The 17,766-nt window shown below is 47.6% G+C and overlaps 1 protein-coding gene across 2 annotated transcripts in view; it reads right to left on the bottom strand.

Moving 5' to 3' along the window:
- The window catches only part of DNMBP (dynamin binding protein), a 244,984-nt gene that overhangs the window by 131,348 nt on the left and 95,870 nt on the right, over positions 1-17,766 (bottom strand). For both annotated transcript variants that reach the window (XM_063962255.1, XM_063962254.1), the window contains exons 2-3: positions 8,918-9,064; positions 7,224-7,346 (exon numbers count right to left, since the gene is read on the bottom strand). In XM_063962255.1, the coding sequence (XP_063818325.1) occupies positions 7,224-7,346; positions 8,918-9,062 (268 nt within the window). In that variant the 5' untranslated portion in view covers positions 9,063-9,064. The remainder of the gene's footprint in view (positions 1-7,223; positions 7,347-8,917; positions 9,065-17,766) is intronic.

Raw genomic sequence — 17,766 nt, 5'->3', positions numbered from 1 at the left:
CACCCGCCTGGCTGAAGCCGGGGCCAACAGTGTAACGGTCTTCCATGTAAGAAACTTTACGTCCACCTCCTGTAAGGGCTCAAACCATTCCGATTGGAGGAACTGCAACACCACGTTGAGATCCCAAGGTGCTGTGGGAGGCACAAAGGGCAGCTGGATGTGCAGAACACCCTTCAAGAACGTCTGAACCTCAGTGAGGGAAGCCAATTGTTTTTGGAAGAAAATGGACAATGCCAAAATCTGGACTTTTACGGAGCCCAGGCATAGGCCCATGTCCACACCAGACTGCAGAAAAAGCAGAAAATATCCCAGTTGAAATTCCACCATAGAAAATTTCATATTCTCACACCAAGAGACGTATTTCTTCCAAATATGGTGGTAATGCTTAGACGTTACCCCTTTGCTGGCTTGGATCAAAATCGGAATAACATTATCCGGGATCCCTTTCCGGGCTAGAATTTGACACTCAACTTCCATGCCGTCAAACGTAGCCGTGATAAGTCTTGAAAGACGAACGGCCCCTGTTGCTGGAACTCCTCTCGAAGAGGTAGAGGCCACGGATCATCCAGGAGCATGTCCAGTTGATCCTCGTACCAAGCCCTTCTTGGTCAGTTTGGAGCAATGAGAATTGCTTGAAACTTTTCCCTTTTTATTCTTTTGAGAATCTTTGGGATCAATGGCAGTGGCGGAAATACATATACCATCTGGTAGATCCATGGGGATGCCAGAGCGTCCACCGCCACTACCTGCGGGTCCCTCGACCTGGAACAATACCTCCGGAGCTTCTTGCTTAGATGAGAGGCCAACATGTCGATTTGTGGAATGCCCCACCGAAGTGTCAAGCACCAGAACACCTCCGGGTGGAGGCCCCACTCTCCTGGGTGTACGTCATGCCTGCTGAGGAAGTCTGCTTCCCAGTTGCCTACTCTCGGAATGAAAATTGCCGACAACGACACCACGTGTCTTTCTGCCCAGAGGAGAATTCTTGTCACCTCGGACATTGCTGCTCTGCTCTTCGTTCCGCCTTGTCGGTTTATGTACGTTACTGCCGTCACATTGTCCGACTGAACTTGAAGAAGATGTGATGCCTTTAGAAGAGCGTTGTATATGGCCCTTAGTTCCAGAACGTTGAGCGGAAGAATGGCTTCCTGACTTGACCATTTTCCTTGGAACTGTTCCCCCTGGGTGACTGCTCCCCAACCTCTGAGGCTTGCTTCTGTGGTTAGTAGATTCCAATTTTGAATCCCGAACCTTCGAATCTCGGTCAGGTGAGAAGTCTGAAGCCACCATAGAAGAGAAACCCTGGCTCTTGGTGACAGACGTATCCTCTGGTGCATGTGGAGATGCGATCCGGACCATTTGTCCAACAGATCCAGCTGGAAGGGTCTTGCGTGAAATCTTCCGTACTGTAGCACCTCGTAGGCGGCTACCATCTTCCCCAGAAGGCGAATGCAGAGATGCACCGATATCCGGGTTGATTTCAAGACATCCCAACACCATCGACTGGATTACCAATGCCTTTTCCAATGGAAGGAATACCGTCTGTGCCTCCGTATCCAGTATCATCCCCAGGAATGGAAGCCTCCGTGTTGGTTCCAGGTGAGATTTTGGTAGTTTCAGAATCCACCCGTAATGCCGGAGTAGTCGAGTTGAGAAGGCAATGTTGTCCAACAACCTCTCCCTGGATGGTGCCTTGATCAGCAGGACGTCCAGGTACGGAATTATGTTCACTCCCTGTTTGCGGAGAAGAAACATTATCTCTGCCATTACCTTGGTGAATACCCTCGGTGCTGTGGAGAGGCCAAATGGCAATGCCTGGAATTGGTAGTGACAGTCCTGTAATGCAATCCTTAGATAACCCTGATGAGGCGGCCAGATTGGAATATGAAGGTACGCATCCTTGATATCCAGAGACACCAAGAATTCCTCTTCCTCCAGACCTGAGATCACCGCTCTCAGAGACTCCATCTTGAATTTGAACACCCGTAAATACGGGTTCAATGACTTGAGGTTTAAAATGGGACTCACCGAACCGTCCGGTTTCGGTACCACAAACAGGTTGAAATAATAACCTTTGTTCTGCAGCTGAGACGGAACTGGAACAATGACCTGAGTCTGTACCAGTTTTTGGATTGCATCCTGTAAAATTATACCTGCCTCTGGAGAAGCTGGTAAACCTGATTTGAAGAATTTGGGAGGTGGGAGTTCCTGAAACTCCAGTCTGTAACCCTGGGTGATAAGCTCTATGACCCAGGGATCCTGGCATGATGTCGCCCAAATTTGACAGAAATCTCTTAACCAGGCTCCCACAGGCAGTACGGTCCACCGTCATGCTGAAGGCTTAGAGGAAGCAGAACCTGAGTGCTGTCCCTGTGAACCTGCAGTCGCTGTTTTTTTGGGTTTACTTCTATAACCTTTGAAGGCTGTAGAAGAACCTTTGGTCTTATTTTTAAATTTTGCTGTCTGAAAGGACTGCAGAGTAGGATCCGAGTAGGTCTTCCTAGGTGGAGGAGCTGTGGAAGGAAGGTATGTAGACTTACCCGCCGTAGCCTTGGATATCCATGTATCCAGTTCATCTCCAAACAGGGCCTCACTTGTGAATGGTAGGCTTTCCACACCTTTTCTGGAATCCGCATCCGCAATCCACTGATGTAACCACAGGCCTCTGCGTGCTGACACTGCCACGGCGCGTGCATTTAGCAAGCCTATCTCTTTTATGGTCTCAACCATAAAATTTGCAGAGTCATGAATATAGTGTAAGAGTCAAAGAATTTCCCCCTTGGGTAAGGAATTTAAACCCTCCATAAGGTTACCTGACCATTTTGCAATGGCTCTTGTGATCCAAGCACAAGCTATAGTAGGTCTCTGTGCTACTCCAGCAGCTGTGTACAGAGATTTGAGAATGGTCTCAATCTTGCGGTCAGCTGCGTCTTTTAAGAAGGCTGCCCCCGGGACAGGCAAGACTATCTTGCGTGACAATCTAGATACTGATGCATCAACAATCGGTGGGTTTTTCCCATTTTCTCCTATCATCCTGAGGAAAAGGGAAGGATGTAATTAACCTTTTAGGGATCTGAAACTTGTCAGGATTAACCCAAGTTTCTTCAAATAGGGAATTTAATTCCTGAGATGCCGGGAAAGTAACAGAGGATTTCTTTTTTCACATTAAAATAAGATTCCTCATTCTCTCCTGTCACTGTGTCATCCTTGATGTGCAGGACCTCCCTAATAGCTTCTATCAGGGCCTGTATTCCTTGTGACAGGGCTGCATCCCCCCACCTAAGTCCACCTCACCCTCCTCTGGGTCTGACACATCATCATCATCAGTGTGAGCCTGCAGGATTTGGGCCAGGGTATGCTTTTGTGGACAATTGGCAGGGGTATGAGACGCTGGCTTGGGACTTGAATCTCTATTCATCAGGTCATCCATAGACTGTTTTTACTGTTGCGTCTCTTTCTCAGTATGGGACAATTTATTAGAAATATCTGAGATCATCCCTTTTAGAGAATCCAACCATGCTGGTTCGGATCCACTAGTCAGAGAATGTGTACTACCCTGAGTACATTGTAGTGATCCCCCGGAGAAGAAAAACACTCTGCAGTGCATGAAACTCACTCCTTGTCTGCCATTGTAATGTGAAAGTATACACACACACACACACACACACACACACACACACACACACACACACACACACACACACACACACACACACGAGGAAAGTTAAGCCCAGTTAACCCAAACAGAGCCCTTCTAGGGGGGCACAGAGTATGATGGAGCCAGCCACACTGCGCCCTTCTTGCTAAAGCTGAGCTTAGCTGGGTCACAGACTACCCTATAGGGTACTAGTATCCCTACACTGTCCCCCCCACCCAACCCGCCCGCCTGCTATGACCCCCTGGTACCGCTGAGGTAATCTGGAGTCCTTGTGGAGGAGCTGCGTGTCTCTGTCAGGCTGTTCAGTGAGAGCTGCAGAGGGAAAATGACGCTAGTGAGCTGCTGGGTCCACTCATAGTGAAGCCCCGCCCCCATAATGGCGCGCGGAATTCCCAGTTTTCTTATACTGGCTGAGGTTATATGTGTGGTTTACAGTGGGTTAGAACCCCTGTAAACTTAATGCCAGTGTGGGTAGTTGTGGCTTCAGCGCGCCCCTCACAGCGGAACATGTTATGTCTCTGAAGCCAGGAGCAGCAGCCTGTCAGCACTGCGCTCCTACCCTCAAGCCGCCAGTACCGACGGCTACCCGCTAACCGGGTCACCCGCCATCTACTCACCACTCTTCTTACTTCTGGCTCTGTTAGGGGTGGTGGTGGCGTGCTCCGGGACTGTACGGCCGCCGTGGTGGGGCTTGCGAATAGGTCCCTCAGGAGCTATGTCCTGTCAGCGGGGAACAGGACCATTAACTCTAAGGAGGTTGGGCCGTTCCCCCGCCAAGTCCCACGAAGCAGGCAGGCTGGTGCCAATCAGACCTGCCTGAAAACAACAAACAGAAAATAAATGCAGAAAACTCTTCAGGAGCTTCCCTAAACGTGACCGGCTCCTCCGGGCACATTTTCTAAACTGAGTCTGGTAGGAGGGGCAAAGAGGGAGAAGCCAGCCCACACTATTAATTTCTTAAAGTGCCAAGGCTCCTAGTGGACCCGTCTATAACCCATGGTACTAATATGGACCCCAGTATCCTCTGGGACGTATCATACATACAAGAGTTGTACGTTCCATGCTGCAGTTATGTAGTTCTTTGTGCAAATCAGAACAAGTGTATCTGCAGGGCCTAATGGATTCACAAATGGGGTTTTTTTTGAGCATGGAACTCACAAACTCACTGAGACACCATTTCTAAACAAATGAAAGGACCATAAAAGTGAAATTTTCACGTGTAAAATCATCGTGCTAAAATACATTGCTGATTAGTATCCTGAAATCCTGCTACTACTCTGTTAATATGATAAAGAATTGCCTTCCTAATCTATTATGCCTCACATATAGTAACCTACTCAGCACAGATCGCAAAATTGATAAAACGCAATCCGGTCGATTATCGAATAACTTCGCATGCACTTTGTTCGCATTGCGCGTTTGCACCCCGATTTGCAATTACTTCTGCAAACGCACTTTGATTGGCAAGAGGACAGCGTCTAGGGGAGGAAACATGGCGTTTTGTGGGTGTGTTTGTAAAAACGCAGGCGTGCCTAGGCCTTTTTCGGGTGGGTCTCTGACATCACTGATGACCACTTCCAGCCTCTTGCGTTTGCAGAATTGTGGAAGACCTTGCCTGGCGCAGATGGAAAAACTCTTCAATGTTCCGGTATTTGCATATGGGTATGCGATCACAATTTTTGCAATGGAAGTTTTGTCTTTATTTCTAGGCGGAAAATATTTAATTGCAGCAACTGCTTTTTAGCAGGTTTTGCGATCCATGCTGATTAGGGTCCATAGAGGGTCATTCCGAGTTGATCGCTAGCTGCCGTTGTTCGCAGCGCAGCGATCAGGCTAAAAATCTGCATTTCTGCACGTGCGTATGCACCGCAATGTGCATGCGCGACGTACGGGTACAAAGTCCTTTGTGGTTGTGCACAGGTTCTAGCGAAGCTTTCAGTCGCACGGCACAACGCAGGAAGATTGACAGGAAGGGGACATTTCTGGGTGTCAACTGACCGTTTTCTGGGAGTGTTTGGAAAAACACAGGCGTGGCTGGGCGAACGCTGGGCGGGTGTGTGACGTCAAAAGCCAACCCTCCAATGTTAGAATCCGCGCACACGAAGAGTAAGTCCAGGGCACAAAATGTTTTTGCAGGCGCTCTGCTGCACAGGCGTTCGCACTTCTGCAAAGCGAAAATACACTCCCCCGGTGGGCGGCGACAATGCGTTTGCACGACTGCTAAAAACTGCTAGCGAGCGAACAACTCGGAATGACCCCCATAGTCAGCACGGCGCTCTAATAGGACCTGATATAGGTCATTTAACTTGCTATGACATCACCGGCACACACCTGTGTACTAGACAGCCAATCCACAGAGTTATTTCATGAGTGACAGGCTGTCAGGCACTCTGTATCTCTTTTGCTAGAGAAGAGCCCACCCCCTAACATAACAATGTGCTGCAGAGGAGTGAATGAGAGCAAATGATAATTTAATTTGTACTAATGTTAAACAAAGGCAGCACTGGCTCTTTAAGAGATTTTCCCGTTAACGAACATGTTCCCATTGTCCATCCTTTGGGTCATATTTCCCATTTTATTTACACACAACTATCTCAGGGGGACATTCAGACCTGATCGCTGGGCTGCAAAGTTTGCTGTCCTGCGATCAGATAGTCGCCGCCTCCAGGGGGAGTGTATATTCCCTGTGCATGTGTGCGATCCCATGTGTACGCCGAGCTGCGAAAATCCACTCTATGCAGTCTCTGCACAGCCCAGAACTTACTCCTACAGTGCGATGAGAACAGGCTGATCGGGGCCGGAGCTGACGTCAGACACCCTCCCTGGAAACGCTTGGGCACGCCTGCATTTTTCCGGACACTCCCAGTAAACGGTCAGTTACCACCCACAAACGGCCTCTTCCTGTCAATCACCTTGCGAACGCCCGTGCGATCAGATTTTTCGCACCTTCCCGTCGCTGACCGGCGATGCCCTATGTTGTTGTCCAACACGCGTGCACATTGCGGTGCATACGCATGCACAATTAATGACCCCCAATGCGGACAGAATGACCCCCCTCAGTCTGTCCGCATTTCCACGCAGCTCTCCTGCCCATCTAATACAATGCTGTGTGCTCTATGTGATAACAGATTATACTAGAATGTGCCACTTCAATGACTGTGGCTTCAATGAGTCACGAGTACGATGTTACATGATAAGTGGCAACTGGGTGTATGTGTGAGGCATTTTATTACCATGCTCAGAATTTACTAAGTGCAACAAGTGTAGGACAAATCTTCAAGACATCAGCTCAGGGCCTATCAAAATGTATATGTCCTATTCTAGAAAGGGAAATCCCCATCCCCCATCTTATAATTGTGCTCTCACTTTCCCATTATCGCTTTTCAACGAAAAGTAAACAAAACCATCATCAGCAATCAAGTAAGGTTCCCATTTTCCCTGGGGATTGCACTGATCCACCTACACAAAACAGCACAGAGTAAAAATACCCATTTTGTGGTGGCTCAATATTGGGAAACAAGTTATGCTCAAGGTCATTTGTTCTGAGAAAGTAAGACATTGTTACCTCTTTGTAGGGACAGGGCTCCAGGCTCGTGGGAGGTATAATCGCTGATGCACGCGTAAAGCTTTTCTCCATGTTTAACACTAGGGATCGTTAGCGCTTCCACAAAACTGACGGGAAACTGCCCTGTAAGTACGGAAAAGGACAAATTCAGAAAAAGTCTATTTTGAACCACACTGTAAAGTAAGACGGCCGCAAACAGTCATGGTACGGTTGTGTTTAGCAGTTGTAGTTCTAGAGTCTCCTGCATTATATTCCCATGTCAACCCTTTAGAATTATGGGGCGATTCAGACCTGATCGTGGATGTGCTAAAGTCCCTGCCCCGTCACACAAGTACAAAAGCTTTTGTACTTTAGGAGTAATTCCCAGCCAGCGCAGCTCCTGCACGCTGGCAGGCAGCTACTCCTCGCTGCCCGGGGCACAGCGACTGCGTGTGACGTCACGCAGCCGCCTCGGCCCACCCCCACCCCCAAGGGTCCCGGCACGCTTGCGTTGCCCGGACTGCAACCCCTAAACGGCAGCATTGGCTCACCCCCTCCCGCCCAGCGACCGCCTCTGCCAGTCAATCAGGCAGAGGCGATCGCAGGGCTACAACAGCCGTCGGCTGTCTGGCATGCGCCGGAGCACTGTGGCGCCGACGCATGCGCAGTTCACACCTGACCGCTGCTGGGCGAAAACGCACAACACCGATCAGGTCTGGATCAGCCCCTATGTCGTCACCCAAACACCTTAGTTTCCAATTTCTCAACATTAACACTTTCTATGACAATCTTTTCCAACAGGTGTCATTATCACTAGAAAATATAAGCCCCCAGGCTGAATTTCATTTTAGTTAACAGCTGGTGGCTACATGTCTTGCATTCCAGAAGGAGTGTAATGTGTACACTGGAGTTGTTGATTATATAAATTGCCTTCACAAGTACTGTATTTATGTGAAAGTTCTCAGGCACGGGCAGAATTTAAGGTATTTCATATTACACCTACTTCATTTTAGGCCGACAAACTCTCACAGTCTGTCTTGTTAAGAGACATAGGGGGACATTTACTAAGCAGTGATAAGAGCGGAGAGGTGAGCTAGTGGAGAAGTTGCCCCATCAACCAATCAGCAGCTCTGTATGATTTTATAGTATGCAAATTATAGATGTTACTTCAGTGCTGATTGGTTGCCATGGGTAACTTCTCCACTGGCTCACTTCTCCGCTCTTATCACTGCTTAGTAAATGTCCCCAATAAAGCTGCAATACCACCTACTGCTCATGGTAACTAATTTGCCGCTTTCTGTGTGACGCTCAAGGGGGAGAGGAAGGGGGTTTGAGTAGGAGGACCAATTAGAAGCCTCAACCACAGATTGTGGCCTCTGACCGGAGAGAGGTGTGAGAGGACAGACCAATCAGAAGCCTCAACCGCAGATATTGTGGCTTCTCATTAGCACCTCCTACTCACACATCCCTCCAAAGACAAGACAATTTGAAGGTGGTGAATTTTCTGCCAGCTCGGTGGTAGTGCAAGACTCCTACATGGCGCCCAATCAGTGTCGTCAGTCTTGGTGATCCTTTATTCAGGGAATGCCCTTTAAAAAAATTTAAAAAATCGAATCTCCATTAAAAAAACGTCACACTGAAAAGAAAAGTAGTGCTTATGAACAGACATATTTAAAGGTGGATTATCCCACAAACCTATTCTAAGGATACTTTACCTGTAATCCCTTCTTTATTCCCCAGAAGCCAAAACTCATCTATCACACTCAAAATTTCAATGATGTCCCCTGCAAACAGAGTGAGCTCCTCTGACACGCTGGGGCAAAAGTCAAACATTGCACGGACCACTGAGCCAACCTCCATCCCTGTGGAACATAAAACACAATATTAACCTTACTGAGTATAACGCACACTCAGACATAGGGGTCGATTCAATTCACCGACAGTTGAATAGCGCCGGGAATTAGCTCCCGACGCTATTCAATACAGCGCCAAGTGACACTCAATTGTTGGGAATTCTTCTCTCACCCCTGGGGGATGAGAGAGGAAATCCGACAAAAGTGCTGCCGCGAGGCCAGCGCGAGGCTGATTCTGTCGAGAATTAGCATTGTGGCGGGGAGTTAAGTCGGAGAATGCCCGTTCTCCCGACAAATCAACCTGTTAAGTCCGGGAGAACGGGCATTCGCCGACTTAACTTGAGCTGAATTGAATAGCGACGGGAGCTAATTCCCGGCGCTATTCAACTGTTGGTAAATTTAATCGACCCCATTGCATTGGATGAGGTCTACATAAATGAACGTCTTTTTCAGACCTGTGGTGGAATCACATCAAAAATAAAATAATTATTCTTAACCATAGTTCAGGGTCTTTTTATAACCTGGTCTGTCATTATAAATTTGACTCAATCAATATACCCATACAACTTGAAGAATAATCCTAGAGAGCAGAGAGAGGCAAAAGTGTATTTTCAAATGGTGGCGAAGAGTGAAAATAGATGTAAGAGCAGCAACAACCAGATCACTAGCCACCAGAATGATATAAATACCAACGCGTTTCGCACACTTGTGCAAGCTTCATATCAGAGGGAATACTTTTGTTGCCCAACATATCTTATTACTAGTATACAAGGAATGTAAGAAATGTTGTACAGCAGTGTGGTACTATCCCTGTAATGGATTCGGCAAGCTCGGTCACATGGATGCCTTAATTTTTTATTAATTACATGGGGAAATCCTAAACAGTAGGAAGCAATTAAAATGTCCTAATATCTGTTACAGTTCACTCTTTCTAAATATAACACAAATACAACTTGACAGCATGTACTTTGTGCAATCTAGAGGAGAGTTGAACACTACAATATTTCTACACCAAGACAGTTTATATACTGTTGGTATTAGCTAACACTCCGTTTCTAGCTCCCTATTTCACTGCACTCCACAAAACATGAATTGGGCATACTGTAAACACAACAGATGATATATACAGGTTGAGTATCCCTTATCCAAAATGCTTGGGACCAGAGGTGTTTTGGATATCGGATTTTTCCGTATTTTGGAATAATTGCATACCATAATGATATATCATGGTGATGGGACCTAAATCTAAGCACAGAATGCATTTATGTTACATATACAGCTTATACACACAGTCTGAAGGTCATTTTAGACAATATTTTGTATAACTTTGTGCATTAAACAAAGTGTGTGTACATTCACACAATTCATTTATGTTTCATATACACCTTATACACACAGCCTAAAGGTCATTTAATACAATATTTTTAATAACTTTGTGTATTAAACAAAGCTTGTGTACATTAAGCTATCAAAAAACAAAGGTTTCACTATCTCACTCTAACTCAAAAAAGTCCGTATTTCGGAATATTCCGTATTTCGGAATATTTGGATATGGGATACTCAACCTGTATTCACAATGACGTCCTGAAAAACTCTGTAATGCCGTAGGCAATCTGAATATTTGCTTGACTCCACCTACCCAAACTTCAAAACTGAATACACTTTAGCCAAACATGAGATAACGATTTAATGATGTGTTCAGATGCTAATAAGCACCATGATAAAAACATTAAATAAAAATTACATTATTCCACAGTTGGGCTGTCTAATGTTAGAAACATAGAATGTGACGGCAGATAAAAGCCACTTGGCCCATCTAGTCTGCCCCTTTTTTTTTAACCATATTTTTACCTCAAACCTTATTTGATCCTTATTTCTTTGTAAGGATATCCTTATGTCTATCCCATGCATGTTTAAATTGCTCTACTGTCTTAGCCTCTACCACCTCTGTTGGGAGTTTCCGTTTCTGTGAAGTAATTTTTCCTCAAATTTCCCCTGAACCTCCCTCCCTCCAGGGCCAGCTCCAGACCTACTAGCACCCTGAGCAAGAAAATGTAAAAGCGCATCCCCCATGCGTGCAATTTTTGGCATCAAACTGTAATTGCCACACTCTTGACCATTCCTCTAGTCTACCTAGATCCTCAATCATTTGTTTTACCCCTTCTGGTGTGTCTACCCTGTTGCACACCTTTGTATCATCTGCAAAAAGGCCTACTTTCCCTTTAATGCCATTCACAATGTCACCAATAAAGATATTCAAAAGCACTGATGTAGATCCAGTCTGAATTAGGCCCTTAGTATCCAATACCAACACTTTCAATACACATCATAAATATATGAGATGTACTAAGACTGCTAAACAAAGTATTGCTTAAGAATTGACAGATATTTATTGTAATGTGTTCTCCATGGGGCTGATTCTGCGTCGCACGCAAAGTGGGCGGAGTTTCGGGCAGCTGCGGTAGTCTGCTTTACTACTGTATGCTAATGAGAGCACCTGTAATGTATCAAGTATCAAGTAATGCGGGAGTTGGTGCATGTGCAAGTAGAACTTGTGCAAGCCATCCATTTTATGTCGGCCGTACACTTTCTCCAGTTCCATGCTAGGAGCAGGAGATATGTCTGAAGCAGGCTTCCCTGTAAGCAGAATCACACTGAGCTTTTGACACACGCCCATGACACTCACACAAGTCAGTGCTGAGATACAGACCACAGTGTGCTAGAAGCACCAGAGCAGAAAGCGACGCCCCTGGCAGGAAAGAGGAAAAGCAAGGGTCGTGACAGGTACAGAGTGCTCGAACGAACACAATATAAACACTGTTATTCATCATTCCATTGTTCTATTGTTGAAAAGCAACATTTAGGGGGCAGCTTCAATCCGCCACGCAGTTCTGCAGTGTGCAGCTGCGCATATTCCCGGTTACTTGCTTATTTTTACTTTTTACGTGAGTGTTAGCTGCCATTTAATTCCGCATCTCAGAAAAAAAATAAGATTTTAAACCTACCGGTAAATCTTTTTCTCCTAGTCCGTAGAGGATGCTGGGGACTCCGTAAGGACCATGGGGTATAGACGGGCTCCACAGGAGACATGGGCACTATAAAGAAATTTAGAATGGGTGTGCACTGGCTCCTCCCTCTATGCCCCTCGCCCAGACCTCAGTTAGGAAACTGTGCCCAGAGGAGACGGACAGTACGAGGAAAGGATTTTGGTAATCCAAGGGCAAGATTCATACCAGCCCACATCATCCACACCGTATAAAATGGAATATACGCAACCAGTTAACAGTATGCAACAAACAGTATCAGCCAAAGACTGATCTCAACTGTAACATAACCCTTATGTAAGCAACAACTATATACAAGCATTGCAGAAATATGTCCGCACTGGGACGGGCGCCCAGCATCCTCTACGGACTAGGAGAAAAAGATTTACCGGTAGGTTTAAAATCTTATTTTCTCTTACGTCCTAGAGGATGCTGGGGACTCTGTAAGGACCATGGGGATTATACAAAAGCTCCAGACTAGGCGGGAGAGTGCGGACGACTCTGCAGCACCGACTGAGCAAACGCAAGGTCCTCATCAGCCAGGGTATCAAACTTATAGAACTTTGCAAAAGTGTTTGAACCCGACCAGCTAGCAGCTCGGCAAAGCTGTAAAGCCGAGACGCCTCGGGCAGCCGCCCAAGAAGAGCCCGCCTTCCTAGTGGAATGGGCCTTTACCGAATTTGGTAACGGCAATCCTGCCGTAGAATGAGCCTGCTGAATCGTGTTACAGATCCAGCGAGCAATAGTCTGCTTCGAAGCAGGAGCGCCAACTTTGTTGGCTGCATACAGGAAAAACAGTGCTTCTGTTTTCCTAACCCGAGCCGTCCTGGCTACATAGATTTCTAAGGCCCTGACTACATCCAGGGACTTGGAGTCCTCCAAGTCACCCATAGCCACAGGCACCACAATAGGTTGGTTCATATGAATTGATGAAACCACCTTGTGCAAAAATTGAGGACAAGTCCTCAACTCCGCTCTATCCACATGGAAAATGAGATAGGGGCTCTTGTGAGAAAAGGCCGCCAATTCGGACACCCGCCTCGCAGATGCCAAGGCCAACAACATGACCACCTTCCAAGTGAGAAATTTTAATTCAACCGTCTGAAGCGGTTCAAACCAGTGAGAGTTTAGGAACCGTAATACCACGTTAAGGTCCCATGATGCCACTGGGGGCACAAAAGGAGGCTGGATGTGTAGCACTCCCTTTACAAAAGTCTGGACTTCTGGGAGAGAAGCCAATTCCTTCTGAAAAAATATAGATAGGGCCAAAATCTGTACCTTAATGGAGCCTAACTTCAGGCCCATATCCACTCCTGTCTGTAGAAAGTGGAGAAAACGGCCCACATGGAAATCCTCCGTAGGAGCATTTTTGGCTTCACACCAAGAAACATACTTCCTCCAGATACGGTGATAATGTTTCGCCGTCACATCCTTCCTAGCCTTTATCAGCGTAGGGATGACTTCTTCCGGAATACCTTTCCCAGCTAGGATTCGGTGTTCAACCGCCATGCCGTCAAACGTAACCGCGGTAAGTCTTGGAACACGCAGGGCCCCTGCTGTAACAGGTCCTCCCTGAGAGGAAGAGGCCACGGATCCTCTGTGAGAATTTCCTGAAGATCTGAGTACCAGGCCCTTCGAGGCCAATCTGGAACAATGAGTATTGTCTGCACTCTTTTTCGTCCTATGATTCTCAATATTTTTGAGATGAGAGGAAGAGGAGGGAACACATAGACCGACTGAAACACCCATGGTGTCACCAGGGCGTCCACCGCTATTGCCTGAGGGTCCCTTGCCCTGGCACAATACCTCTGAAGCTTCTTGTTGAGGCATGACGCCATCATGTCTATTTGAGGAATTCCCCAAAGACTTGTTATCTCTGCAAAAACTTCTTGATGAAGTCCCCACTCTCCTGGATGGAGATCGTGTCTGCTGAGGAAGTCTGCTTCCCAGTTGTCCACTCCCGGAATGAAGACTGCTGACAGAGCACTTACGTGATTTTCCGCCCAGCGAAGAATCTTGGTGGCTTCCGCCATTGCCACTCTGCTCCTTGTCCCGCCTTGGCGGTTTACATGAGCCACGGCTGTGACGTTGACTGATTGAATCAGAACCGGTAGGTCGCGAAGAAGATTCTCCGCTTGTCGTAGGCCGTTGTATATGGCCCTCAATTCCAGTACGTTGATGTGTAGACAAGCCTCCTGGCTTGACCATAGTCCCTGAAAATTTCATCCTTGTGTGACTGCTCCCCATCCTCGGAGGCTCGCGTCCGTGGTCACCAGAACCCAGTCTTGAATGCCGAACCTGCGACCCTCTAGAAGGTGAGCACTCTGCAGCCACCACAGGAGAGACACCCTGGCCTTGGGGGACAGGCCTATCTTCTGATGTATTTGTAGATGGGACCCGGACCACTTGTCCAGAAGGTCCCACTGAAATGTCCTCGCATGAAACCTGCTGAAGGGGATGGCCTCGTAGGCTGCCACCATTTTCCCAAGAACTCGAGTGCATTGATGAACAGACACTCTTTTTGGTTTTAGCAGGTCTCTGACCATGTTCTGGAGGTCCTGGGCTTTTTCCATCGGGAGAAAAACCCTCTTCTGTTCCGTGCCCAGAATCATGCCTAGGAATGATAGTCGAGTCGTTGGAATCAATTGTGACTTTGGCAGATTTAGAATCCAACCGTGCTGTTGTAGCACTCTCAGGGAGAGCGACACGCTTTTCAGCAATTGATCTCTCGATCTCGCTTTTATCAGGAGATCGTCCAAGTACGGGATAATTGTGACTCCCTGCCTGCGCAGGAGCACCATCATCTCCGCCATCACCTTGGTGAAAATCCTCGGGGCCATGGAAAGCCCAAACGGCAACGTCTGAAACTGGTAATGACAGTCCTGTACAGCGAATCTCAGGTACTCCTGATGAGGAGGATATATGGGGACATGAAGGTATGCATCCTTTATGTCTAGTGACACCATAAAATCCCCCCCCTTCCAGACTGGAGATCACTGCCCGCAGCGATTCCATCTTGAATTTGAACTTTTTCAAGTACAGGTTTAGGGATTTTAGATTTAAAATGGGTCTGACCGAACCATCCGGCTTCGGGACCACGAACAGGGTTGAATAGTACCCTTTCCCCTGTTGTACTAGGGGAACCTTGGCAATCACTTGCTGTTGACACAGCTTTTGAATTGCAGCTAACACTACTTCCCTCTCTGGGGGAGAAGCTGGCAAGGCCGACTTGAAAAATCGGCGAGGGGCACCTCTTCGAATTCCAGTTTGTAGCCTTGGGATACAATATCCATCACCCAAGGATCCACGTCTGACAGAACCCAGACCTGGCTGAAGAGTCGAAGACGTGCCCCCACCGTGGCGGACTCCCTCAGTGGAGCCACAGCGTCATGCGGTGGATTTAGCAGAAGCCGGGGAGGACTTCTGTTCCTGGGAACTAGCCGAAGCAGGTGTTCTTTTCCCTCTACCCTTACCTCTGGCGAGGAAGGATGAGCCCCGACCTCTTCTGGACTTATGCGACCGAAAGGATTGCATCTGATATTGTGGAGTTTTCTTTTGCTGTGGGGGAACAACAGGCAAAAAAGTAGATTTACCCGCGGTAGCTGTGGAAACCAGGTCCGCGAGACCTTCCCCAAATAAAACTTCACCTTTGTAAGGTAAAACCTCCATATGCCTCTTTGAGTCAGCATCACCCATCCATTGGCAGGTCCACAGGGCTCGCCTAGCAGAAATCGCCATGGCGTTGGCTCTCGTACCTAGCAGCCCAACGTCTCTTTGAGCGTCTCTCATATATAAGACTGCGTCTTTAATGTGACCTAAGGTCAATAAAATGGTATCCCTATCTAGGGTATCAATGTCAGCTGACAAGGTATCTGTCCAAGCTGCAACTGCGCTACATAACCATGCCGATGCTATTGCCGGTCTGAGTAAAGCACCCGTATTGGAGACGGTAGCGCCACCTTCTTGGACAAGCGCGTTAAAGCCTTGTCCACCCTGGGCGAGGATTCCCACCGTACCCTGTCCTGTGCAGGGAAAGGATACGCCATAAGAATCCTCTTGGGAATCTGCAGTTTTTTGTCTGGAGTTTCCCAAGCTTTTTCAAATAACTCGTTCAGCTCATGAGATGGGGGAAAGGTTACCTCAGGTTTCTTTTCCTTATACATGCGCACCCTTGTGTCAGGGACAGAGGGGTCATCTGTGATATGCAAAACATCTTTTATTGCAATAATCATATAATGAATACTTTTGGCCACCCTTGGGTGTAACCTTGCATCATCGTAGTCGACACTGGAGTCAGAATCCGTGTCGGTATCAGTGTCTGCTATTTGGGATAGAGAACATTTTTGAGACCCTGAAGGGCCCTGTGACACAGTCAAAGCCATGGATTGACTCCCTGCTTTTTCCCTGGACTCTGCTTTGTCCATCCTCTTATGTAATAAGGTCACATTTGCATTTAAAACATTCCACATGTCCAACCAATCAGGTGTAGGCGTTGCCGACGGAGACACCACAATCATCTGCTCCACCTCCTCCTTAGATGAGCCTTCCGCTTCAGACATGCCGACACACTCGTACCGACACCCCCACACACACAGGGATATATTTATATGGAGACAGTTCCCCAATAAGGCCCTTTGGAGAGACAGAGAGAGAGTATGCCAGCACACACCCAGCGCCAACTGACACTGGAAACAAATTCCCAGATAACATAGCACTTTTATATATAATTATCTGTGTAATACACTCACTGCGCCTTACAAGTGCCCCCCCCTCCTCTTTTCTGCCCTGTGTCACTGTGTTCAGCAGGGGAGAGTCCGGGGAGCCAGCTTCTCTGCAGTCCTCTGTGGAGAAAATGGCGCTGGTTAGTGCTGTGGGACCAAGCTCCGCCCACTCCAGCGGCGGGCTTTGGTCCCGCTCAATTCTGTAATACTGGCGGGGGATTTTTATAACTACTGCCTCCGCAGCCTATATATACTTATATGCCAGTCCTAGAGGTTTATATTGCTGCCCAGGGCGCCCCCCCCCCCCTGCGCCCTGCACTCATCAGTGCCTGCTAGTGTGTGTTGTGTGTGGGAGCAATGGCGCGCAGCGTTACCGCTGCGCGCTTACCTCAGGGAAGATCTGAAGTCTTCCTTCTTATACTCACCCGGCTTCTATCTTCCGGCTCTGTGAGGGGGACGGCGGCGCGGCTCTGGGACGAACGGCGAGGGGAGACCTGCGTTCTGACTCCCTCTGGAGCTAATGGTGTCCAGTAGCCTAAGAAGCAGAGCCTATCACTTAAGTAGGCCTGCTTCTCTCTCCTCAGTCCCACGATGCAGGAAGCCTGTTGCCAGCAGTGCTCCCTGAAAATAAAAAACCTAACAAAATTATTTTTTCAGAGAAACTCAGGAGAGCTCCCTGTAATGCACCCAGTCTCCTCTGGGCACAAAATCTAACTGAGGTCTGGAGGAGGGGCATAGAGGGAGGAGCCAGTGCACACCCATTCTAAAGTTCTTTATAGTGCCCATGTCTCCTGCGGAGCCCGTCTATACCCCATGGTCCTTACGGAGTCCCCAGCATCCTCTAGGACGTAAGAGAAAAGAGAATTCTAAATGCAATAAAAAGTCAGGATATAATACAATATCAGACAAACAGGTAAATGTAACGCAGCATTCTATCATGTCATTA

The sequence above is a fragment of the Pseudophryne corroboree genome, chromosome 3 (assembly GCF_028390025.1).
Source record: "Pseudophryne corroboree isolate aPseCor3 chromosome 3, aPseCor3.hap2, whole genome shotgun sequence".
Lineage (NCBI taxonomy): Eukaryota > Metazoa > Chordata > Amphibia > Anura > Myobatrachidae > Pseudophryne > Pseudophryne corroboree.
Note: the sequence above shows the minus strand (reverse complement) of the source record. Positions and strands in the feature narration are given on the sequence as shown.